Source organism: Aspergillus thermomutatus (genome assembly GCF_002237265.1).
Source record: "Aspergillus thermomutatus strain HMR AF 39 chromosome Unknown NODE_310, whole genome shotgun sequence".
Taxonomy (NCBI): Eukaryota; Fungi; Ascomycota; class Eurotiomycetes; order Eurotiales; family Aspergillaceae; genus Aspergillus; species Aspergillus thermomutatus.
The window spans coordinates 1-23,589 of record NW_020798360.1 but is presented as its reverse complement, the minus strand read 5'-3'; the positions used below and the strand labels follow the sequence as shown (position 1 = coordinate 23,589).

The 23,589-nt window shown below is 51.6% G+C and overlaps 7 protein-coding genes across 7 annotated transcripts; 4 read left to right on the top strand and 3 right to left on the bottom strand.

Annotated features, from left to right (window-relative positions):
- Positions 1 to 3,717: 3,717 nt before the first annotated feature.
- On the top strand, positions 3,718 to 7,605 carry CDV56_102514 (putative cell division control protein Cdc25; the record flags this gene model as incomplete). Its single annotated transcript, XM_026756133.1, has 3 exons — positions 3,718 to 6,903; positions 6,977 to 7,193; positions 7,262 to 7,605. The coding sequence occupies 3 exons, from the start codon at positions 3,718 to 3,720 to the stop codon at positions 7,603 to 7,605; spliced, it is 3,747 nt and encodes a 1,248-aa protein (XP_026610481.1).
- A 1,490-nt stretch (positions 7,606 to 9,095) lies between these two features.
- CSN5 (Mov34/MPN/PAD-1 family protein) lies at positions 9,096 to 10,176 on the bottom strand (the record flags this gene model as incomplete). The annotated part of the gene is made up of 2 exons (XM_026755802.1): positions 9,096 to 10,075; positions 10,152 to 10,176. The coding sequence occupies 2 exons, from the start codon at positions 10,174 to 10,176 to the stop codon at positions 9,096 to 9,098; spliced, it is 1,005 nt and encodes a 334-aa protein (XP_026610480.1).
- Positions 10,177 to 10,866: 690 nt separating this feature from the next.
- Positions 10,867 to 13,358, top strand: CDV56_101738 (putative microtubule associated protein (Ase1); the record flags this gene model as incomplete). Its single annotated transcript, XM_026755357.1, has 4 exons — positions 10,867 to 10,983; positions 11,049 to 11,101; positions 11,153 to 11,367; positions 11,425 to 13,358. 4 exons carry the CDS (start codon positions 10,867 to 10,869, stop codon positions 13,356 to 13,358), a joined length of 2,319 nt encoding a protein of 772 aa, XP_026610479.1.
- Positions 13,359 to 14,207: 849 nt separating this feature from the next.
- Positions 14,208 to 16,357, bottom strand: CDV56_101309 (glutamate--tRNA ligase MSE1; the record flags this gene model as incomplete). Its single annotated transcript, XM_026754928.1, has 7 exons — positions 14,208 to 14,805; positions 14,858 to 15,024; positions 15,078 to 15,335; positions 15,383 to 15,796; positions 15,859 to 15,896; positions 15,960 to 16,032; positions 16,094 to 16,357. 7 exons carry the CDS (start codon positions 16,355 to 16,357, stop codon positions 14,208 to 14,210), a joined length of 1,812 nt encoding a protein of 603 aa, XP_026610478.1.
- A 629-nt stretch (positions 16,358 to 16,986) lies between these two features.
- Positions 16,987 to 18,307, top strand: CDV56_101005 (putative DnaJ domain protein (Mas5); the record flags this gene model as incomplete). Its single annotated transcript, XM_026754624.1, has 3 exons — positions 16,987 to 17,452; positions 17,511 to 17,688; positions 17,752 to 18,307. The coding sequence occupies 3 exons, from the start codon at positions 16,987 to 16,989 to the stop codon at positions 18,305 to 18,307; spliced, it is 1,200 nt and encodes a 399-aa protein (XP_026610477.1).
- A 1,044-nt stretch (positions 18,308 to 19,351) lies between these two features.
- CDV56_100518 (IlvD/Edd family dehydratase) lies at positions 19,352 to 21,415 on the top strand (the record flags this gene model as incomplete). Its single annotated transcript, XM_026754137.1, has 3 exons — positions 19,352 to 19,939; positions 19,998 to 20,152; positions 20,203 to 21,415. The coding sequence occupies 3 exons, from the start codon at positions 19,352 to 19,354 to the stop codon at positions 21,413 to 21,415; spliced, it is 1,956 nt and encodes a 651-aa protein (XP_026610476.1).
- A 723-nt stretch (positions 21,416 to 22,138) lies between these two features.
- CDV56_100106 (putative transcription factor) lies at positions 22,139 to 23,255 on the bottom strand (the record flags this gene model as incomplete). Its single annotated transcript, XM_026753725.1, has 3 exons — positions 22,139 to 22,278; positions 22,329 to 23,025; positions 23,076 to 23,255. 3 exons carry the CDS (start codon positions 23,253 to 23,255, stop codon positions 22,139 to 22,141), a joined length of 1,017 nt encoding a protein of 338 aa, XP_026610475.1.
- Positions 23,256 to 23,589: the final 334 nt, after the last annotated feature.

The window sequence follows — 23,589 nt, the reverse complement described above, 5'->3', positions numbered from 1 at the left end:
TGGAGCAGACATAAGTGCAGCAGAGACAGTGGCCTCGCACTATTAGCTGGACAAGGAAAGAGAAATATAGGTAGATTAAAGGCTGATATACCTCAAGATCATTTCAACGGACAGAGCTTAAACATCTAGTCAATGAACTTAGCTCAACGTATTTCTAGACTCCAAACTCGGACACTAAAACGTGCGAGGCCATTTCAAACGATTTCAAGTGAAGATTCAGATGGACATAGGACCAGTGTTGAATTCTGCTTTGCATTTGATATCAACAGTCCGTGCACACGACGGATCTGATCATGAGATCCCTTGGAGCAGTAGAACAGCATGCTGAAGTCACGTACGGCCAAGTGCTATGCTTGACACTGTCAAGGTTTAGTCGTCAGTGATGAGCCTGGCTGGCTCCCTTGCTCTGGTCTTGGTCTTCTCTCAGTCACTTCCGCCATATACTCAACCAGATCCTCATCATGACGCTCCTCCGTGCATGAAGTTGCAATAGACCTGGCAAAATGAGCTTGGAAGTAATGGACAGCAAGATACATTAACAGAAGCATCAGACTGAGGCCACATTGCGTCGGCGGCCTATACTTCATCTAAACCAGAACTATCTATTCCTCTGCCAGAGGGCACTGTCAGATCTGAAAGGAAGGTGGTTAAAGGCACTCATTCTGAAAGGTTTGTATCAGTCGGCCTCAGTGCTCGATTCCGTTCAACGCCAGAGTTGTCCTCCATTCACCAATCTCTTAACGGAGTATGAAAGCAACTATGGACACATGGATGGATTATTCAGCTCCAAAGGCATCTTGACTAATTGAGGAGAGGGATCCAACGCTTGGAACATCGAGTTTAAAATCAGTCTACCGAGGACTATATTCGGGTCCGTCACTCGACTGAAGAGCCTGCAAACGGTTAAAAGGATTCGGATGTGCAAGCTTCACCTGACACCGTGAGGTCTGTGCACAAAGATGAAGAGTAACCCATAGATATCGGAAAGACTTAGAGAGAAGTGCAATACGCCTGGAAGCATGAAGCATCGCTCGTGCGACATTTCTTCCAATGAAGAAGATCTGAGCGTCGAGTGGATCGATTCAAAGTTATTATCAAGCCGAGGATCTATTTGTTTTATAAAAAGAGTATGGCAGGTAATGCTGAGCGCCACAAGCCAAGAAGCAGTCAGGATGGTCGCAGGTAGTCTAGCTCTCCTCCATGGTCTCCGCGTCTCAAGTGACACGATCAGTTGCGCACACATTGGCTGGGCCCCTGCTACTTCCGGGTTTCGATGCGAAGAGGGAGCTGGAGGCAGGTGTTTCGAGATAATGGATGCATATTGCTTACCCTACAGGAATGCCTGGTTCTATTATTTGACGGGCCGACCCGACCTTTTCCCTGTGATTCTCCGCTCCTCGTCCGTCCCTGGTCAGGGTCAGGGTCGTAGTTCTGGCGGGATTATCAGCATAGATAGGCTGAATGTGGGTGCCTGGGGAGTTCATGAACTGGCGTTTACATCCCTGACAGTATGGGGTAATCTGGAGAACATGTTTGGAGTCGGTCCTACCACGATGTCGCTGAAGAGAAGAATGGAGTTCGAACAACACATCCGGTTATTCCAGACAGGCTCATCCTGTTTTACGATGGCAGTGTTGGTTTGTGGCTTCTCTTGACTTGATGTTTAGCATAAATCACAAGCATACGTAAACGACGCCGAGGACCAAGGAGCAGCCGGGTGACCAGACCGTCAACAACAAGCGATGATGACAGAGCGATATTTATCCGAGCATTCAGACTGACTTGGGGATGCGCCTTTTTGGTTCATTGGATGCTCCATGCGACCTACCGTCACTGTCCAACTATCAGCAGCCGGTCAATTGAAAGTTTATCTATCAAACGGTTTCATTAGGCAAACAGACGTGAATCACTCGGAAGATCCGCGTATCACCCGGATCGACTCGTCCATTTGCGATAGTTTACAGCTCTGCATGCTTGTAGACACATTTGTAGTTTGTACCATGTTCCAGTGTTGGTATGGAGGGCTGATTACCTTGGGTATTCGTGCGTACTCTGTTGGTAATCTGTGCTGAATCTGTAAGTTCAGCAGGTGATGCTTGAGGTTTGGGGATGATCATGATCATGATGATGACGATGAATGTTACCTAGTAGTGTACCAAGAAATGGATCATAAGAGTTAGTCTGATAAGTTCAACAATACACCTTGAAAAGATATAATAACACGGAATATTATCTCATTGCGACGCAATCAAACTACTTAGGTTGTCAACATAGATGGTTTCTCCACTATCACAGAACACTACGCACAGAGTACCTAGGCATGCGGGTATCTCTCCAATGCGCGATTTACAATACGTCGGGTACGAGCAACGGGTAAACAATACCAGCCCAGCCCATACAATAGTTAAGAGTCGAGAGTCAGTTGAGAGTCGAGACGCTCCATTCCGTCAATCTTAGGCCTAGGAAGGGCCCGCACTCCCGTAACCTGACTCGAAGAGGGGCTTTCCTAGACTCTAAATGGGCCTTACTTTGTTAGGTTCAAGCCGATCTCGTAGCGTGTCCCAAAGACATCCAAGTCAGCCCGGGACCACTTCCCGAGCAATCGTAGATACAAAACGGCGTGATAATGATGAATATGGCTTACTCGCCATTGCCAACATACGCTTAGAGGTCTGTCTAATAGCCAACAAGTGATCAGTAGCATCCATACTATGAAGCCCGCTCAGTCTATACACTCTTGTTCTGATGTTGGCAGTGGCCGGTGGGTGGTTTACTAAGGTACGAAGTACCTTAGGTAGGTCTGTACGGTGGTGCCATTTTGAAGGTGGACTCGGTATCTTACATGACGAAATTCCATGACGGTATCAAAAGCACACCCCTAAGGTAGGTAGCATTTTCAAGGATAGGCATGTACCTATGATTTGAAGCTTCTAAAGGATGTGAATGCATTATCATTCTCATGAATGATATCATTTATTCTTATGAAGCTTGCCATTAATTATGCTCCATGAAGTCAAGTTAATGATCTGAGATACTGGTAGTAATCCTCTACCTGGTACAGAGTAGTTACCTGTCCAAGGTACCTAGGTACTGAAGCCATCCGCGTTGCACACCTCAAATCATACTGTAATTTTCGATACCTCTGTAGTACGGTATTGTAACATCACAATTACCTACTAGTCTGAGCCTCTTCTCACTCACTATCCACCACTCATGGGTACCTTAGCTTTCCCCCCTCTCCTGCCTCTTACCCACCTGAGGCCACCACCACTTATCAGGAGTGTCTTGAGAAACTCTCCTCCTTTTGACGGGTCGATTTGACAGTCTGTTTTCGTCCTCTTTTCTCAACTTTCGTGGAGCAAGAAAAATGGAACACTTGCATCAATCCTTTTGATCGGCTGACACTCTCAAGTACATTCACTCCTTATTGAAACCTTTCGTATTGGTCTATATCAGTGACTCTTGCCACCAATAATTGAAGCTGACCCTGCCACCGTCTCCAACCCACCAAAGTCCGTCTCCCGTTTACCGCCCCTCTCCCTGACCACCCACCACAACCACCACTCGCTACCATCGAATCTGTCGGAGACCTGCACTGTCTAGTCATGAGCAGCGCCTTTTCTTGAGCTCGTCCAGCATTAATCGCAGCGGGACGCAGCCATCTGATGTTCATAATCTTTTACTTTCTTGTAGATTCTTCAATTGCTTTGAAACTCGATGTACCAAACCCGGGTGATAGAGCCGTTGGCTGTCGACACCGGATCTGCACTGGCGACCAAAACCCAGACTTTCGCAACTACTTTTGAGTTCACCGACGAGCAAGTGTCTACTCCTACATCTGTTCCTCGAAGTCGCAGCCGTGGAAACAGTACCTCCGTACACCAGAAGGGGTCGCCCGAGCGACACAGATCCCCCATGAAATCCAGCAGCGATGGGCGCTACACGCCCAGCCCGGAGCCGGCGCCAGCACTGTTCGTGCGAGCCATGTACGATTACGATGCGGACGATCACACGAGCCTCAGTTTTCGCAGAGGTGACATCATTCAGGTTCTCAATCAACTCGAGACTGGCTGGTGGGATGGTGTCATCAATAACAGCGTTCGGGGCTGGTTCCCCAGTAACTATTGCGCTATTATTACAGATCCAAGCGAATTAGAGGATCACGTGTCGCATGCTCGCGATGAAGGCGACATTAGCGCGGAATCGGCTGCCGGTGAAGACGAATATGAAGAAGAGCACGAGCACGATGAAGATGAGGTCGACTCCGCAGGAAACGCGCACGATTCGCAATCGATACTTCCTATCGAAGGTGCAGCACCTCCCAAGGAGCAGGAAGAGGCCGCCTTCTGGATCCCGCAGGCGACCCCGGACGGTCGTTTATTCTACTTCAACACTCTCACGGGTTACAGCACCATGGAATTGCCCTTTGAAAATCCGTCTGCGAACGAAACAGGACCCTTCGACCGAAACAACTTTTTCGTACCGGATCAGACTCGACCACCACCCGAGTTGATGGCTCGCGGTTTCGAGCGCGACGAGGATGATTACGATGGCTCGGCATCTGAGGCGGAGGGGGAGTCCCTAATGCTGGCCTCCCACGATTCTATGTCCCGTCGTCGTCGCTCATATATCGATGGTGTATCTCCTGCTACTTCCATGGACTCACTGCATCCTCCGTCCACCACCAAATCGATCAATGAAGGTAAGATCTCGCATCAATCCAGTCGGGATCTGCAGAGGACAACCACCGCCGGGAGCAATACGTCCGCGCCCCTTCACTTTCACAGACCGTCCGTCTCTTCCCAAGCTCCTTCCCGCTTCGTCGATGACGGGCTCACGGCTCCTGTCACTTGGCCTATGCTCGTTGACAATATGCGTCACGCCATCGAAGTATATCGCCAGACACTACTGAATGGAGATCGCTCGGAGTATGTGAGGAAGGCGGAAGACATATCTGATCATCTTCGCATGCTTCTTGCTGCTGGCTCGGACACTACAGACAATCACTCTGGGAATCCATCGATTATCTCACAAAACAAACCACTCTATCCTCACTTCAGAGAAATGATGTCTAAGTTCTCGAAACTCGTTCTCTCGTCGCATGTTGCAGCTGCCGATTGGCCAGGACCAGATTCTGTCAACAAGTGCTTGCAGGAGGCGGACGGTGTTATGCAAGGAGTCTACGGCTACGTCGAAGTTGCAAGACAACAGCGCGGGGACACCATTCGCCGTATCGTTCCTGGGTTCGTCGTCGGAAGCTCGTCGGGAGGCGGCTGGCAAAACAATGGTGTATCTCTAGATGATTCGGGCCCAACATCGTTTCTGGACCATGATGGCGCTGATTCTCGCGTCGAACCGTCGGTGCCCCTGGACTCTGCTCTCCTGGACCATATCGACATTCTCAGGAGGTCGTTTGTTGGGACTATTCGGCGACTGGAGGAGCGATTGACTCTCAACCAAAAGAAGATTGTTACCTATGCGGAACAGCGCGAAATTAGTGATTCGGTTGCTGCAGCTGCAATCAAGGTCGTTGAACAATTTCGTCCTTGGATTTCCGGTGTTGAATCCATCAATCTCGCTCCTCTAGGAACAAGTTTCCAGAATCCTCAGCTGGTGGACTTCAGTCTACAGAAGCAGAGAGCCTATGATGCCATCGCAGATTTTGTCATTAGCTGCCAGGCTATATCCGCTCCCCTGGGCGATGAGTGGGCTGAGCTTCGCGGGGATTCTCTTGAGGACCGCCTAAATGCTGTGAGAAGTATCGCCAGGCAGCTTGAAAACTTTGTCTCTCAGATTGGTTTCTCCCTATCGCTTCTTCTCGAACAGATTCCCGAGCCCTCTTCCACCTTTAGGAGTGAAAGTCGTCTGGAAGGCGACAAGGAAACCTACAAGGGCATGCATAGTCGCGGCGACTCTCAGGCAAGAATCGCGACAGAGACGATCGGAATCCCATCTTCGTACTCCATCGATCCTTCATCTGAAAAGGTTCGGCGCAACATGGACAAGGCTCAGAGGTTCTTTGGCCAAGCTCCGCCAGCAGCCATCACTCGGGAGCCTATTCGAGAACCTGTCCGGGAACCGGAAGAGACGCCTTGGTTCTTGAAGATGGATCACGAAGGTGAAGTGTTCTATGACACCAAGACTGATGTGCCCACCTTGAAATGTGGAACATTGGCGGGCTTGGTGGAGCACTTGACTCGCCATGATAAACTGGACGCTTCTTTCAATAACACCTTCCTCCTCACATATCGATCCTTCACGACTGCGTCGGAGCTTTTCGAAATGCTCGCTGAGCGCTTCAACATCCAGCCTCCATTTGGACTGAATTCGGATGAAATGCAGATGTGGATAGACAGGAAGCAGAAGCCTATCCGATTCCGGGTTGTCAATATCCTCAAAAGCTGGTTTGAGCACTTCTGGATGGAGCCGAACGATGAGGCGCATATGAATCTTCTGGCTCGCGTTCACGCTTTTACCAAGGATTCCATTGCGACGACGAAGACACCTGGCTCGCCTCAACTGATGGCCGTTATTGAGCAGCGCCTCAAAGGTCAAGATACCACAGTGAAGCGCCTCGTCCCTACACAGGCCACCGCCGCACCTCCTCCCATCATTCCTAAGAACATGAAGAAGCTTAAGTTCCTGGACATTGATCCCATGGAATTCGCCAGGCAGCTTACCATTATTGAATCGCGCCTCTACTCTAAAATCAGGCCCATCGAGTGTCTGAATAAGACTTGGCAGAAGAAGGTTGGCCCCGATGAACCGGAACCTGCTACAAATGTGAAGGCTCTGATTCTTCATTCAAATCAATTGACAAATTGGGTTGCGGAGATGATTCTCACGCAATCCGATGTCAAAAAGCGAGTTGTCGTCATCAAACATTTCGTGAATGTGGCAGATGTACGCTGGATCGCCTTCTCCCACACTCTCCTGCTTCGATGCTTTGGATGCAAACCACTAACTTTCTGCACAGAAATGCCGCGCTCTCAACAATTATTCTACGCTCACATCCATTATCTCTGCTCTCGGGACGGCGCCGATTCATCGGCTCGGTCGAACTTGGTCTCAAGTTAGTGGACGTACGTCTGCAATTTTGGAGCAGATGCGCAGACTCATGGCAAGCACGAAGAACTTTGGCGAGTATCGGGAAACTCTACATCTCGCAAACCCCCCTTGCATCCCTTTCTTTGGTACGAGTAGCTTCAGTCCCTCAACATTGTACGCGCTTTGTAGTGGCACTTGACTAAACTTAAATCAGGTGTTTATCTGACGGACTTGACGTTCATTGAAGACGGTATCCCATCTCTTACGCCTTCAGAGCTCATCAATTTCAACAAACGTGCCAAGACTGCGGAAGTCATTCGGGATATACAACAGTATCAAAACGTCCCATATCTCCTTCAGCCAGTCCCAGAACTACAGGACTACATACTCAGTAATCTCCAAGCGGCAGGCGACGTGCACGACATGTACGACCGGAGTTTGGAGGTGGAGCCGAGAGAACGTGAGGACGAAAAAATAGCGAGGTATGCTGCAACGAGTAGAGACTTAAGAAGTCATAGTACTATGGCCATCGCGAGCATGGTCATCGCGTCGCGATGATCAGGTCGGCTTGTCTTTCTTACTGTTTTCTGTCTCTTTTTTCCTTTTTGTTTTCTGCACCTTCGGCGTTGAAATTCCCCAATGATACCCGCGATTGACATTTCGAGGATTTTCTTTCTTTCTCCTTTATTTTTTTTTTTCAAGGATTGGTTGATTGAAGACTAACTTTGGTTTTCTGTTTATCCGTAGATTACTGTCGGAGTCAGGCTTTCTATAATCCGGTCGCTCGCATTGCATCGTCGTGATCTGTTACCCTATTGGGTGTTCATGTCAGCGTTGCATGTGCTTCGCGCGCCGTCTCTAGCGCCACATCCTACAACAAACCAAGGAGTGCGCCACAGCGATCCAAGCGTCATGACTTGGTAATGGCAGTAGCCTAAAGTCCCGGATATTTGCTCGATAGCCGAGAGGTTATCCAGTTAAGCACCATTCGCATTCTTTCCTTACAGATGATCCTCTCAGGATGATCGCACCTTGAGGCGACCATTACCCGATTGGCATCCTGCTTCTCTCCGCCCTCTGGATTGACGGCTATATCCTGCTGGCGTTCGAGATCGTCAGCTAGGCTCGGTACGGTTGCTCCACGTCGCGGGCTTGTGACGGATTTGATCACGCGAGGAGCCGGCTCTCTTGCAGGACAGTGAACCGTGATTGACTCTTGACTTTCAAAATTCTCCTCATTGCAGCCTTCGTCCTGCGCCATCCTTCAAGCCTACGGAAGAGGCATTGATGATACTTTGGCCATAAATTCAGGAGGATCGGTTTCCTCTTACTATCACATTTAAACAAACCAACTGATAAAAGCACCTCTTCGTGGAAGAGCTGAAGAATGAATGATCAACTCAAAAGGCCAACTGAAGGAAGGCCTGTTCGATATCAGTGGCGGCATGTATTGGCATGATACAATGATATTCCCAACGCTCTTTTCAATATCTATACCTGACGTCTCTTTCATACCTCACATCGCCAGCGAAGAACTATATCTCGACCTCGATATCCTGTCTCATGCGGCCCAATTCTTCCACGAAACCATCTTCGACCGTCTTTTCATTGCACCTATTCTGATATCTCATTGTATATGATGTGGAACATCATTGAACGCTTCACACCAACTGACCCACTTTGTACAATGACCTTCATCATTTTCTTTGTATGAATTCCGGTGTATCTTTAACTTATCTGGAGTCTGCGGTCTGCTCCAACACATATGCTCTTTATAGTGAATTTGATGATCCACCATGACACAGACTCTGTTGTGCAATCTTTGCTCAACGGATAATGATCACTTCATTGTACTTGTCTCTTCTATTCCAAGCCTTTCTACATGAATCAGCTTTACCGAAATAGACAAGAACAGTACGCCTGAATGACTAGAGGCTCTTTGAGCAGGTATAAACCATAGTAACTCTTATTGCATTGTGTCATTAAGTAAGACGAGGTAACCAGACCCATCTCATTTCGTGGAAGATCTTTACGATCCTACCAAGAGATCATGGGGCATCTGTTCGAGCCCCCTCTCCGATGCCCTGAAAAAGCTTCATCTTGACCTCAGCTGCCAAGAGACCTTTTACTTCCTCGGAGACGATCCGCTGTCCATCGCGTACTACCTTCTCGAGCTGCTGATCTTTAGCTGCAGTGGTACCACCCCGCGACCCGCTGGTCTCGATCCCCCGCGCCGCCCGCCGGACTTTCTGACTGAGATCCATCATCTGCTTACTGCCGTAATCCCGAGTCGTGAAAAGGGGACTTTGACTAAGCGTAGCCACCCAGTATTTGTTCCAGAGCTGCGACAGAAGTTCCGTGTCGAGGCTGCTCTTGAAGAACGATACGTCAAGGGAGTAATACTGGTGCGCGTATGCGCCGAAATCCTCCGCCTTGCTGAGGGGAATAGTCTGGTAGTCTTCATCCTCGTTTCCTTCCTTTGGAGGGGTATAATCCTTGGGGAATGTGCGGAAGGCCCCGATGTCAACCTTGCCGGCGGAGATGGTGCGTTCCGGGTCAATGACGACAGCAACGAACGGCCCGCCGAGCTGCTGCATATCTTGCGTTGTGACATCGATCCCGGACAGCCAGCATCCATACCCGGGATGACTGTGATACCACCCCACTGCGTTCTCCATGCGGCCCGCATCGCGGCAAGCTTGCAGGTACGACACCATGTACTCGTTCGCTTCTTCCTGGGCGTTGACGCGGGTCTCGGTGCCTTCGACGGGGAGGCGGAAGGCATCTGTTACGACGAAAGTTTCGGGAAGGATATAGCCTTGCATCAGACCCATGACCTCGAGGGAGCCGCCCGAGCGAGCGTGCATGGTCATTTTGAGTAATGCTACGGCGGAGATTCGTATTGACTTGAAGTAGTGGGGGTCTTTGGCCCATGGTCGGGCGGCGCTCAGGGCCTTGTGTGTTTCTTCATCGTATCGGTAGAGTGCGTCGCGCTGAGGATCGATGAGGCTGATGGCGTTTTCGAGCTCTGATGGAGGGGCAGAAAGCCTCGTTGTCAGTAGCTCATCGGAAAGCGATGTCAAGTGGGTTATTTGAGTACGAACCCCAGGACTGCTTTGCAGCCTGCATGATGGATATTGTTTGTTGTAGGATGCCAGTGTACCAGAAGAGTATAGAAGTACAGAATGTGGAAAGCAATGGGACACAAGGGACGGATGTAATCAAATGATCTTGTAGATGATGGGTCTCTAAGTAGTGAATGAGCTCTATGATGATCAAGAGTGGAGAGGCGGTGAGATGTGCAGTGGCAGAAACGGGCGGTGGACTGCTGAGTCAGCGGTTGCCCGAGCGACGGAGCGCCATCAACAGCCGCAGGGCGAATCTTGATTGCGGCTGCATCTCATCTGCTGCACAGCTGCAACCACAGGGAAAAGCGTCAATATTATTGTTCCCTTTCTTCCTTCACCCCCTCCACTGCCCCATAATCCTTCATCTAATTGCTTTTCCCTTCAATCTCCCCTTTTCCCTGTCCTTGCATACATCCGCACCGATCGTGACGTACATAAAGCCCTGCGGGCCCCCCCCCTTATTTCTCGCAGATGACATTCGGCCTCTGTTGATCTCATTCGCATGTTGGATCGTCCACCTGTCTTGGATTCTGCGAGTGATTATTTGCTGTCGCTACCTTCTTAGATCGAGGCGCTCTGTCGCCGGAGAATTTCAAAGTGCAGAACTCGCATAGTGCAGTCTCACCCTCATTTCGCACAATCGATCAAGGGTGCTACTATCACAACCCCGTATCTGGGGCTCATAATCCCAATGACGGTTGACACGAGTTACTTGACCACTCAGGTCAACAATATTGTTACGCAGCTGCACGGCATTTTTGATGATATTGGAGTTCCTAGCCATGAGCGCGAAACACGAGAGGCGGAGGTATGGCGTCTCATTCTTGCGCGCGTTGTCTTGAAAGGTAGATGCTAATTGACCATAACATGTAGCTCTTCAGTGCTCTGTCTGAGACTTTGAATAACCATCTTAAGATTGTGAATGAGTGAGTCGCACGCGGATTGAATGCGCTTTCTCTGCTGACCTCATTCTGCAGTGAGAGAACCAGCATGACAGAGGAGGCGGAACGGCTTATCACTGCCATCCGACAAATGGAGGAATCCCTGGTGGATGAGAAAGCCAATGGGCAGTATCAATTGAATCATGACGATCTGCGTGTCACATATCCACTCAACCGCTGTCTCTCTTTTCTCCGCGAAAAGCACGAAGCGATGAGCAAATTGCACCGGGAGCGCTTTGAACAAGTGAGGAGTAAGTGTCGAGCTCTCAATGCGTCAGGTTCAATAAAGAATCTCTAACACGCACTAGAACTCGTTGAAGCGCTCGAATCATACTCTTCCCATCTAGAGTCCTCTTTTGTGACCATCGAACTACCCCCCACAGCACCTGGATCATCCATTGCGCCGAGCTTTGACCTGTCTCCATCATATGTTACCGCGCTAGATAATGAATTTACGAGAGTCTACGAAGAATACCACCGTCGCCTTGAATTTGTCAAGACGACCTGCGAAGAGATCATCAAACTTTGGGCCGAACTTGGAACACCCCAGGTGCAGACGGATACTAATATCGTCAAGAATTACCGCGAGTCTCCCGAGCAGTTGGGCCTCCACGAGTCGGATCTGGCCAACCTGATGGCGAAGCGCGAAAAATTGCTGGAAGAGAAGAGATCTCGCGAGCGCAAGTTGAAGGAGCTGCGAACCGCTGTGGAGTCGTTGTGGGAGCGCTTTGGTGTCGAGGAATGCGATAGAAAGGCCTTCCTTGCGGCCAATCGTGGGTGCGGATTGCGGACGATCAACGAATTTGAAGAGGAACTGGCACGTCTCAATGAACTCAAAAGACAGAATCTGCACCTTTTCGTGGAGGACGCGCGCTGCCGACTGCAGGAACTCTGGGATGGGCTCTATTTTTGCGAAGAAGAAATGCTTGACTTTACCCCTGCCTTTTCTGATGTCTACAGCGACGCGCTTCTCGAAGCACACGAGGCAGAAATTGCTCGGCTGGAGGCGCTGAAAGAGCAACGTGCTCCAACGCTGCAGCTCATCGAGAAGCATAAGAGTCTTCTTTCGGAGCGAGAAGCCCTGGCTATTTCGAGTCAAGATGCCTCACGTCTCATGGCGCGCGGCAACAAGGGAGAGAGACGTGACCCTGGTAAGCTCTTGAGAGAGGAGAAGATGAGAAAGAGGATCACCAAAGAGTTGCCCAAAGTCGAAGCAGACCTTCGAAAAGAGTTGGAAAGATGGGAGGAAGAGTACGGCAGGCCATTCCTTGTTCACGGTGAGAGATATCTCGACGAACTCACCCCAGTCGTTGCCAAACCTCCTCCACGCTCCAAGACACCCTCCGCTCCACCCTCGGCCAATTCGAAGGCAGGCTTTGGAAGGTCACAACCGCCTTCTCGTCCGGCGAGTGTCATGAGAGGGCCCCCTCCTCCTCGCTCCGCCACCAAAACGCCTACTGGAAATGGTCCGACGAAATACAACACTATCGGCCCATCTAGGACCGGGGCGAAATCACCATCAAAGATTCCGGCCCGGGTGCCCCTCAGTAACATGCCTTACGGAAACAACTCCGGCGGCCATCGCGCAGCCCCAGGCTCTTATTCTTCCAGCACGCTGAGTGGCAAGATTCCAGCACCACGGGCTCCCCCACCTAGGATGCGTGCATTGACGATTGACACGAAAGAGGAAAGAGGGCTCTATTCAATGGATCCTCCGAGATGTGCTAGCGCAATGTCTAATGCTTTCGTTCGGCCTGTCAGCCCCGAGGACGTCTACGACGATCGGAATCAGCGATCATTCATGAGCTCTTCTATCTTCTCACAGCGATCTACCGGCTTCTCTCAGTCCTCGCAGTCCTCAGCCTCATCGATATCTTTGGCTTCATCTGTTCAGAATTTCCCACGACCAAATCCTTACTTGCAACATGCGCCTCCTCCACCGGCACCTAGACAGGTTTCAAACTCCTCAACCGTTGACACGGCGAACACAGGGTCTGAAAACTGGGAAACGTTTGATGACGGGTCCGACTCCGAAGCCGATGCTAGTGATGTCTACTATGCCAAGCTTCGTGCTGCTCATAACAAGCGATTCGCCCCTGAAGAAAACGCATCTCTTGCGGGAAAAAAGGCCAAGGGTATTAGGAGCGTTAGCCCAGAGGAGCCGATTGACAACCATCACGGCCAGATGGTCAGAGTAGCTGGCAGTGATGCTGGTTGGACGGATGACATGGAGGCATACTAGAAGCTTCCTTTCTTCTGCTTCTTGTTTGCAGCGTCTACTCATTCAAGCCCGGGGCATTAGTGGCACTGCTTGACATTGACGATCCACGATTCTGACCATGGTTGATACACCTCAATTCAATCCCCCGTTGCGCAGAGCAGGGTCAACTCGCCTTTGACCTTGCGGGTGACACCAAAGTTGTTCCAAAACAGCATCTTTGATGATTCTCTGCGTCAAAATTTGGATTATACCACGTTTGTGACGTTCTTCTTGATTAGACTCTCCAGGTTGTGGGCTCCTTCCTTATGGCTCCTTCTGCAACCCTGCTATGCCCTCCACGCAGGAGATGATATGTTAGTGGCTTTCCTTTTCCCGCTCCAACTGTCGAAAGAGACAGAACGACGGCTTTCGTGTACTATGCTTCGTTTGCGTTTGAATAATCAGCCTTGAACTTCCAACCAGGAGGAAGTGCAAGGTCCTTGGCTGGCGCCAGTTCTTATGTTCGGCAACCGCGCTTAATTTGCCTTTTGAATTCCCCGGTCCCTGTGATCATATTCTGTTTCCATGCTCCTTGGTTTGGTTGGGTTCTGCGTCTTTTTTTCCTGGGATTTCTTCGGTATTGTACACGTCGCATAGCATGCTATTTTCATGGATTACGATATCAGTGTAGCGCATTTCGTCGATATGCTTTTTAATGAGATATTTGTTCCCTATTCGGACTACTGGAATACTTATGCTTTACATGGCACCTGCTAGCTGAATGGCTAAGACTCAGTGGTGGACGCTTGCCGTATAATGTTCAATATAGTACAGAATCCTGTGAGGTAAAATACACCAAGGTGACGAGAAGAAATCAGAGACAAGACCTATCTAGGACAGTGGAGCAAGAGAGCCCATCCAGGTTGTATCCTCGCTCTGCTGCGACTGAGCTCTCTTTGGGACACGGATAGGCGACACGTCAGCCGTGAGCTCCCTTGCCTCTTGAAGTCTGCGAAGTGATTCTGCCCGGCCCAGGATCTCCATCGTCTCGGGAATCCCGGGGCCCGGCGCACCGGCCGACAAAGCCCAGCGCAGGTAGTGGTACAACTCTTTCTTGAAGGCCTTGTCTGCGTTTACCCGGGTCTTTTCCGCGTCTGCGTCTGCGCTCTCGGTTGCACCTCCTCCCGGGGAAGCGGGCAGGACGGCGGCCGAGCCGTCGTACGAGGCGATGTTGGAGCGGTGCGTTTCGATGGTCCAGTGCGAGGCTGGGACGAGGGTGAGGGCTGCGGCGGCGGTATGTAGGGCTGTGATGGGGATGGTGGTGCCGTTGGGGGTCGGGATAGGGGTGTAGGGCGGTCTGTTGAGAGCGGTGGTGAAGAATGTTGAGTTGCGCTGGACGAATTCCGGGGCGTTGGTGTAGGATTTTGCGTCAGCTTTGAGGAGTGGGGGGATGTATTCTGTCAAGGGGCGAGCGTCGAGGATGGTAGTGCTGTGGAAGGGTGAGTTGGTAGTCTTGAAGGGTACTGGGATGATGTACGCACAGTTGGTCTGCTGGGGAGGTTTCTTCGACGGCCTGAGAGACCTTGGCGACCATTTCGTCGAAGACGGGGCCCCCGGTGGCGGCGAATCGCTGCGCGTGTGCCTTTTGCAGGAACCAGAGCTTTTCGAAGGCGACTACGGTGTTGCCGCGGGTGATTTTCAGGTCGAACTGGGTGTTTGTGAGCATAGCGATTGTGGCTGGAAGACTTCAGATCAACTTACGAGTTGCTCCAGTTCCTCGAGACTGAAGACATCGGACTTTTGGGTGTGCGACCAGCCCAGAAGAGCGGCGAAGTTGACAAGCGTGGCTGCGAACACGCCCTGATTATCCTTGAAGAAGCTGAGATCGATGTCTGCATTTCGTTTGCTCAGCTTCTGGCCGGATCTGTCTACAAGAAGGGGAACATGGCCGAAGCGGGGAGGCGTCCAATTGAAGGCGTTATACAGGGCGACGTGCATTGGTGTCGAGGGCATCCATTCCTGTACGGGTCAACATCTGCAGTTTGTCTCCCGGGATTCATACTAACGGTTCCCCTGATCACATGGGTGATCTTCATGCAATGATCGTCCACCACATTGGCCAGATGGTAGGTCGGGTGTCCGTCAGATTTGAGCAGGATAGGGTCGTCGTAGACTCGCTCAATGAGATCCAGCTTGTTGATCGGGCGATTCTGACCGGTCTTGCCATAGACCAGGTCATCGAACATGGGATAGCCCTCTACTTTCAAGCGCACGACATGCGCTTCGCCCTTTGCGGCTCTATCCTCCGACTCCTCGGCGGGAATGTCTGCACACTGTCTGTCGTAACCAGGAGGTAGACCAGCCTGACTGCGATGTCTCGCGAGCGAGTCGAGCCGTTCCGTAGAGCAAAAACATCGGTATGCGTGGCCGGTTTTGACCAAGTGGTTGGCGTGTTCGCGGTAAATGGCCGTTCGTTCGGACTGCAACGGACCATCTCAGCACCCGTCTCATAGCATTGGTTCCCATATTTCTGGGCGCTTACCTGTCTGTATGGACCGTATGGACCTCCGACCAGCGGACCTGTGAGAAACAACCCGCATCAGCACCTCCATCCCGGTTTGACATCCGCGCGGGACGTCGGACCTTCATCCCATTGTAACCCAGCCCATTGTAAATCCTCGTACAACCGCTGCTCTGCACCGGGTATTGTCCGTTTCTGCACCCTTCGTCAGCCCTTATCGACATTGTAAACCCCCGTGCTCGCTTCGAGGCCGAACCTGATCTGTATCCTCGATCCGCAGTAGGAACTGGCCCCCCGTCCTTTTCGCTAGGAGGTAATTGAACAATGCTGTCCGCAAGGATCCAAGATGAAGGTATCCGGTCGGTGACGGTGCGAACCGGGTTCTGGCCGGTGCATCGGGGAGGTTCTTCTTGGACCTGTTGCCAGCGCGGGCTGGCGCGACGGAGGAGTAGTTGGCTGTTCTGCATCGCGTGCAGATCCACGACCGACGGGCCAGGAGCCCCAGATGAGGGTGTCTCATGATGCGGAAAGCTGAACACAATGCTAGCCGCGAAGCTGTGCAGTACCTTTAGATCGAAATACGCGGATTGTCATTCGACCGCAGCAAAGCGCAGGGTCGGTCGGAGGATCTGCAAAAAAAGCCGCCGACTGCGAAAAAAAGCGGGCTAAAATTCTGGGGTTCCGCATCAAAGAGCAATAATCAGTATCAGTCACAGCCAAACACAAAACATCCCCCTTCATCAGCAGATATCTTTCACTGTTCTTTTCCTTTGTAATTCTCTTCCAGAGTGCCTGTCTTTTGTGGGATAAGCACCATCAACCCCGCTGTTAGGTTTCTCGGCGTGCTTGGAGGAGGGGAAATCTTTCCCGTGTCGGAACTCAGCCTTGTCCAGTATGCTTGTGTTGGACAGTCTCTCTATCATGAACAATCGCTTACACTTACCAGATGGCTGGTGTCGAGATCGACCTCTATGGTATTTCTCCTGCTATTCAATGGCCTGAACAATAGCTGACAGCAACGTACCCATGCAGAGGTCCTAGAGATCTCCAGAAGCGCAACTAAGGACGAGATCCGGAAGGCTTATCGCAAGGTCGGAAGCGCACACCATCCTCATTCCAGCTGGGAGCAGAACAAAGAATACTGATCCGATGGTCAAAGTACAGGCTGCACTTGCAAGTCACCCCGATAAGGTGCCCGAGGCCGAACGAGAAGCCGCAGAGGTACGATTCAAAGCCGTCCAAGAAGCCTACGATATCCTTTACGATGAAGATAAACGACACCTTTATGATACCCATGGCATGTCTGCTTTCAATGGCTCCGGCGAGCCCGGCATGGCTGGAGGACCGGATCTAGACGACATTCTGGCCCAGATGTTCGGGATGGGTGGTGGGATGCCCGGCATGGGCGGCATGGGCGGCATGCCTGGCGGACGGCCTCCCAAGCCTCGACGGAGCCCGGACGAGAACACGAAGTACGAGGTGCGGTTAGAGGACCTCTACAAGGGCAAGACGGTCAAGTTTGCTAGCACGAAGAATGTCATTTGCAGTCTGTGTCAGGGTAAAGGTGGCAAGGAAAGAGCGACGGCTAAGAAGTGCTCTACATGTGATGGACAAGGTATGAGGCAGAAGTGGTTCTGACTTTCAGGAACATCTCGAGTTGATTTGGACTACAGGTTTCAAGCAAATCTTGACGCGGATGGGACAGTTCCTTACGCCATCGACGGTGACCTGTTCGACCTGCAATGGACAGGGAGAATTCTTCAGTCCCAAGGACAAATGCAAGAAGTGCAAAGGCAACAAGACCGTGGAGGAGAAGAAAATGCTGGAGATCTACATTCCCCGGGGAGCAAAGTGAGTCACAGATGCATACATGAGCTCTCGGATGAGAAATCTTCTGGCTAATATCTTGCTTAGAGAAGGAGATAAAATCGTGTTGGAAGGCGAGGCGGATCAGTCACCGGGCCAGGAACCTGGTGACATCATCTTCCACATTGTGGAAGAGGACCACCCAACTTTCCGACGAGCCGGCGCAGATCTCACAGCCACCATCGATGTCACATTGGCCGAAGCGCTGACAGGCTTCTCGCGCGTGGTTGTCAAACATCTCGACGGCCGAGGCATCGAAATCACTCATCCCAAGACCCCCGGGGAGGTACTATCACCCGGCCAGGTTCTGAAGGTGCCCGGAGAAGGCATGCCGGTCAAGCGCAGCGATGCCCGGGGTGACCTGTACCTGGTTGTCAACATCAAGTTCCCCGATGCGAAGTGGAAGCCCAGTCCAGCCGTCCTGGAGAAACTCCGCGAGATGCTGCCCAAGCCCGATCCATTGATCCAGGCCGACACGGTGGACGAAGTCGAGTATGACCCTAAAGGAAACCTAGATGACTTTGGAGGCCGCGATCCGCATGGTGGCTCCGCATGGGAAGACGAGGACGAGGACGAAGAGCCGGCGCAGTGTGCGACTCAGTAGATTCTTTCCCGTTTCGCTTCCTTCTCCTCTGCTCTGTGCTTTTCTGGTAGATATGCTCGATCCAAGCTGAGGCAAGCCCCCTTCTCTTTGGCATCGCAGGCGTTGCGGAATTGATTTAGGGTATGCGGTCACATACTGGCCTGTTTTCATGGGAAAGCTTCGATTGACCTTATCGTTCCTGTCTTATCCGAGAAGATTGCTTCATCATACTAGAACTAAACCCAATGAAGGGAAGTTATAGACCTGCAATGGAGTTGAAAAGGCCTCAAGCGAGCAACCAGTTGCTGGGTCGCGTGCGCCGTGGAGCGTGGGGTAGACAATGTGGGATGACTCCATGGAGTGGGGTGAGACATTTATACATAGTATTGCAGAAATGAAGTGGGATCAGTCGACTAAGAACTATGAAATGATCAATGCCTAATTCCATCTGCTCTTTGTATTTCTTCCATTCTTGTTAGCCAGGGAATCCGACAAAAAGAATCATGATCAAGCAAAAAGCAATATCAGTCACCTGAGCCGCAATGCAAACGACCTCTTTGTTTGGCCCATATTGCTTTTTTTTTCTCAGTCTGAAGCTGCTCCCAGGAGTATAAAAGACCGCATTGTCACCCGGCATCATCATCATACTTTCTCTCTGCTTGATAACTCCATGTCATTGCCCGATGCGACCCCCATGCCCCGGTTTCCAGTAGCGTGGGGTATCTGTACCGGCGGCATCGATTTTCTTGGGACTGGGATTGATTCATCAGTCATCCATCATTTCTGAATTGGAGCCTCTGAGGACCTGATGCAAAGGGCAGGCCTGGATCTCTTCTCTGTTATTTAAATTAGCATTCGTCTCCCTTGGTCCCTGGTCGGGTCCTTAGTATCGATACTCTCGTCAGCAATATAGATTTCGGCACGCCGGTCGGAGCATCTCCGCGTTATCGGCATTTCGTCAATTAAGGTTTCCCTGTCCCCATCATACATCATTCAGCATCATTTCCTTATACCAGGCTGGTGCTCGAGATCATCAAAAGGCACGATTCATATTCCTACTTGACCATGCCGTGCAATACACAGGCCTCATGCGAAGGCTGCTCCTGCGATACCGGTGCGGATCGCGCGCCGGTGAACATCGAAGATTGCGAGGCCGAACTGCTTGCTCTCCGGAGGCGCACTCTCGAGCTGGAGAAATCGCTGGCGTCCATGACGAATGGCTCCGCGAAGGTGTCACGGGCTGGCCGTGAGCTGCGGTCCGCCAATTGGTTCAATTGCGAGAGCAACCCCGGTATGATGGCGCTCTATATCGAGCGGTATCTGAACTACGGGATGACCAAGGAGGAGCTCATGTCTGGGAAGCCGATTATCGGGATAGCGCAGTCCGGCTCGGACTTGTCGCCGTGTAATCGCCATCATCTCGAGCTGGTGAAGCGGGTGCGAGAAGGCATCAGGACAGCTGGTGGGATTCCCTTTGAGTTTCCCACGCATCCTATCCAGGAGAGCACCAGGCGGCCGACTGCGTGTATCGATCGGAATCTGTCGTACTTGGGCTTGGTTGAGATTCTTCATGGGTATTTCCTGGATGGTGTTGTGCTGCTCACTGGCTGCGACAAGACGACGCCGGCGGCTCTGATGGCTGCTGCTACAGTTGTATGTGGCCTTTGCTTGCACTTTCTCGTGCCTAACAGTGTCTGACACTTTTCTACAGAACATCCCCGCAATATGTCTCAATGTCGGTCCCATGCTCAATGGGTATGTGAAGAGCGAGCTCGCCGGCTCCGGTATGGTGGTATGGAAAGGCAGGGAGAAGTATGCCGCGGGCGAGATCAGCAGAGAGGAGTTCATCGATTACGTGTCCCGAGGGTATGTTAATGACCTCACTCAGAGGCCTCAGGTATTCTGACTCTTCTCAGAGCACCATCCGTAGGACACTGCAACACAATGGGAACCGCCTCAACCATGAACGCACTTGCCGAGGCCCTGGGGATGGCGCTGCCTGGGTCGGCTGCCATTCCTGCCCCGTACCGCGAACGAGGACAGTGCGCCTACGACACAGGCTTGCAGATCGTTGAGATGGTGCATGCCGATCGCAAACCCAGCGATATCATGACTCGCGAGGCCTTTGAAAATGCCATCGTCGTCAACACCGCGATCGGTGGCAGCACCAACGCTCCAATCCATATTGGCGCCATCGCTAAGCACATCGGAGTGGACCTTTCGCTAGATGACTGGGATCGACTGGGATTCCACATCCCTCTTCTGGTGAACATGCAGCCAGCAGGAGAGCTACTGGGCGAAGAATACTACCGCGCCGGCGGCTTGCCAGCCGTCATGGCCGAGCTGCTCGACGCGGGCAAACTGCACGCCGACATTCTAACGTGCAATGGCCGCACCGTGAAGGAGAACGTACAAGGAAAGCACACGTGGGACCGCCGCATGATCAGAGCCTACGACGACCCGCTCATGAAAGACGCCGGCTTCTTACACCTCCAGGGCACCCTGTTCAACTCCGCTATCATGAAAACATGCGTGATATCCGATGAATTCAGGCAAAAGTTCCTCGAAAACCCAGACGATCCGAACGCGTTCGAAGGCTTGGTGGTCGTCTTCGACGGGCCGGAGGATTACAATAGTCGCCTTGATGATCCCAACACGCCAATCGACGATAGGAGTATCCTCATTATGCGCGGTGCGGGACCCCTGGGGTACCCCGGCGCGGCAGAAGTCGTCAACATGCATCCTCCCGGACGGCTTCTACGGCAGGGGGTCCACTCGCTTCCGTGCATCGGGGATGGTCGACAGTCTGGCACGTCTGGCTCGCCGTCGATCCTGAACGCCTCCCCTGAAGCGGCGGCTGGCGGCAACCTGGCTCTTCTTCGAGACGGGGACAGACTCCGTGTTGATCTCAACAAACGGCGCGTCGACATCCTGGTACCCGCGGAGGAACTGCAGAAACGAAAGGAGGAGCTGGAGGCGCATGGCGGTTACTCTGTTCCTGAGAGCCAGACTCCCTGGCAGGAATTATTCAGGAGGGAAACGACGCAACTGAGTGAGGGGATGGTGCTCCGCGAGTCAGTCAAGTATCAAAGACTAGCCCAGCGATTCGAGCCCAGACACAATCACTGAGCGTATATTGATGATTAGACAGATGAAGGCGTTTTGGACATTTTAGGGGATTTCTTGTGAGGCTTCATCCACGAATAAGAATTAGGGGTATTGATAGTAATGGATATTTTCCAGTCATACCATCACCTTATTTCCACATTTCGATCATATCCGAAAGCATGAGTGAGGAAATTCCATGGAGATCTAGGCCCCATCTTTCCGCAGTATGTAATGCAATTGTAGTCGCTCGACACGCCGTTTTCCTTTCCTCGGCTTTCTATCATTCCTCATTGACAGGGCATTAATATCAAGAATTCTTCTGACCTGGCTCTTTGGTCCCCTGAGAACAAGATTCCAATAGTACCACCGCCATGAGTGCCCCGCATCCGCTACTGGATATCGATGATGCCCTGGTGTCAAAGAGTCGAATCCGACACGCACCAATGGCCCCCTCGACTACGAGCGCTGCGTGAGGTTGCAAAATTATATCGCTGAGTATGGCTGGATGGCCTGCCACGACGACAACCGTAGGAACTCGATGAAGTGTGAAGCCGGCCCTTCATTTTCGAGCATGATCGCGACGATTCAGAGGTACTCTTCCATCCTCTGGACCCAGCCCTGATCCCACCTGACTGGTGAGGTGATGAGCAATCAGAATTGACCGGTGGACTATTGGTCCTTCTTCGTTCTCTCACACCACTAACGAGGCAACACGAGATAGAACTTAGCATCAGTGGTTTAAGCTCAGCCCGATCCGGGCCAGTTCGTAGGCATCAGTTCGTCCAAAAAGAGCCTAGGACTATTAACGCTAAAGCTCAAATCCTGACCCTGCAGATCAGGTGGCAGGAAATTACCCAGGAAATCGGGCATGATGAATGGGTCAGCTGCAGTATGGTCAGCTCAAACTATTTGGGTGTGTTAATCGGAGACTCACGCTCATAGAAACTGATGCTATCTGTTAGCCCCTTTTCTCCATCAACACTAATGCCAAAAAGTGCGTCTTGCGTAATCGGAGGATTCATTTGGGAGCTTAAACCCCCAGCCTCTCTGCTGGCGTCTTCGTTAGGCCGACAATCCCCTTCCCGGCGTTTTCCAGTTCTGGAAAGCACGATATTGCTCGTTTCAGCGGCCTTCTTCGCCTCTTTAGAAGTCGAGATCCTGCGCATCCATACTGTCCTCGCTCCCTGCAGCGCACCGCGAATCTCATCTTCCCGCTGTAGCGTCCGCCCGTGATACAATAACGAGGACAGGATCATAGTGGCCGTGAGAAATTGGTGGTTCATTATGGAGGTGACTCGCCAGCGCATCGTATGAAGCTGGCCTCCGGGACAGGTTTCCTCGTCGAGTATGTGCTGAATCGCAAGAGTTTCCAGCGAGGCGTCGAGGCAAGCCTTCCGGGAATAGTCGAAAACATCATCATTCTGAGATGGGGACCGCATGTAAAGAAATCGCCGGTGTAGCATGACCTGTCCTTTATAGAACATATGCCTGATGAATAGCCGGGCCAGAATGACCTGGGGAGAATCTGTTACACTAGCTGCCATGGGCTTCATCTGCAGGGGCGGCGGAATGCTTGCAGCTGCTTTGTGTAATAGACCATCTACTTGCATGACTTCTGCGTAGCTGCAGGGCTTCACTGCACTTGTGAGGTCTGTAATGATGCCGAGCGCCTCCAACATACGCCTACGCGCGATGATACCCAGGGCCGTCTGTGCTCATTTTCGGGTCGCGGTTGAGGCAACTCTGCGGTATTCTCGTCGAAATCTGCATCATTGAGATTCCGCGGCTCCGCAGTATCGTACTGCCAGTCAGAAATCATCCGCGGCATGCCCATCTGGTTGGAGATGAGAATATCACTCATTAGCACTGTCGCCCATAGCCGCCGGCGCATCTCGCCCTGGAAAGGTGAAATCACCGAACAAGCCGTGTACGAGCCGTACAGCCAGGGAATCGCGAATGGGTGACTGTCATTGAATCTATCAATGCTTCTGGATGGTCTCTCCCCCCTATAATCATCTTCTCTGGCAAGGTCCATCAATCTCAATGGTATCAAGACATCGACCCTGAGTGGCTGATTGGTCTAAGTGATAATGGATGGACCAATAATGAGCTTGGTTTATTCTGGTTAGAAAAGATCTTTGAGAAGCATACTGCAACACGCACCCTAGGAAGATATCGGCTTCTGATTCTTGATG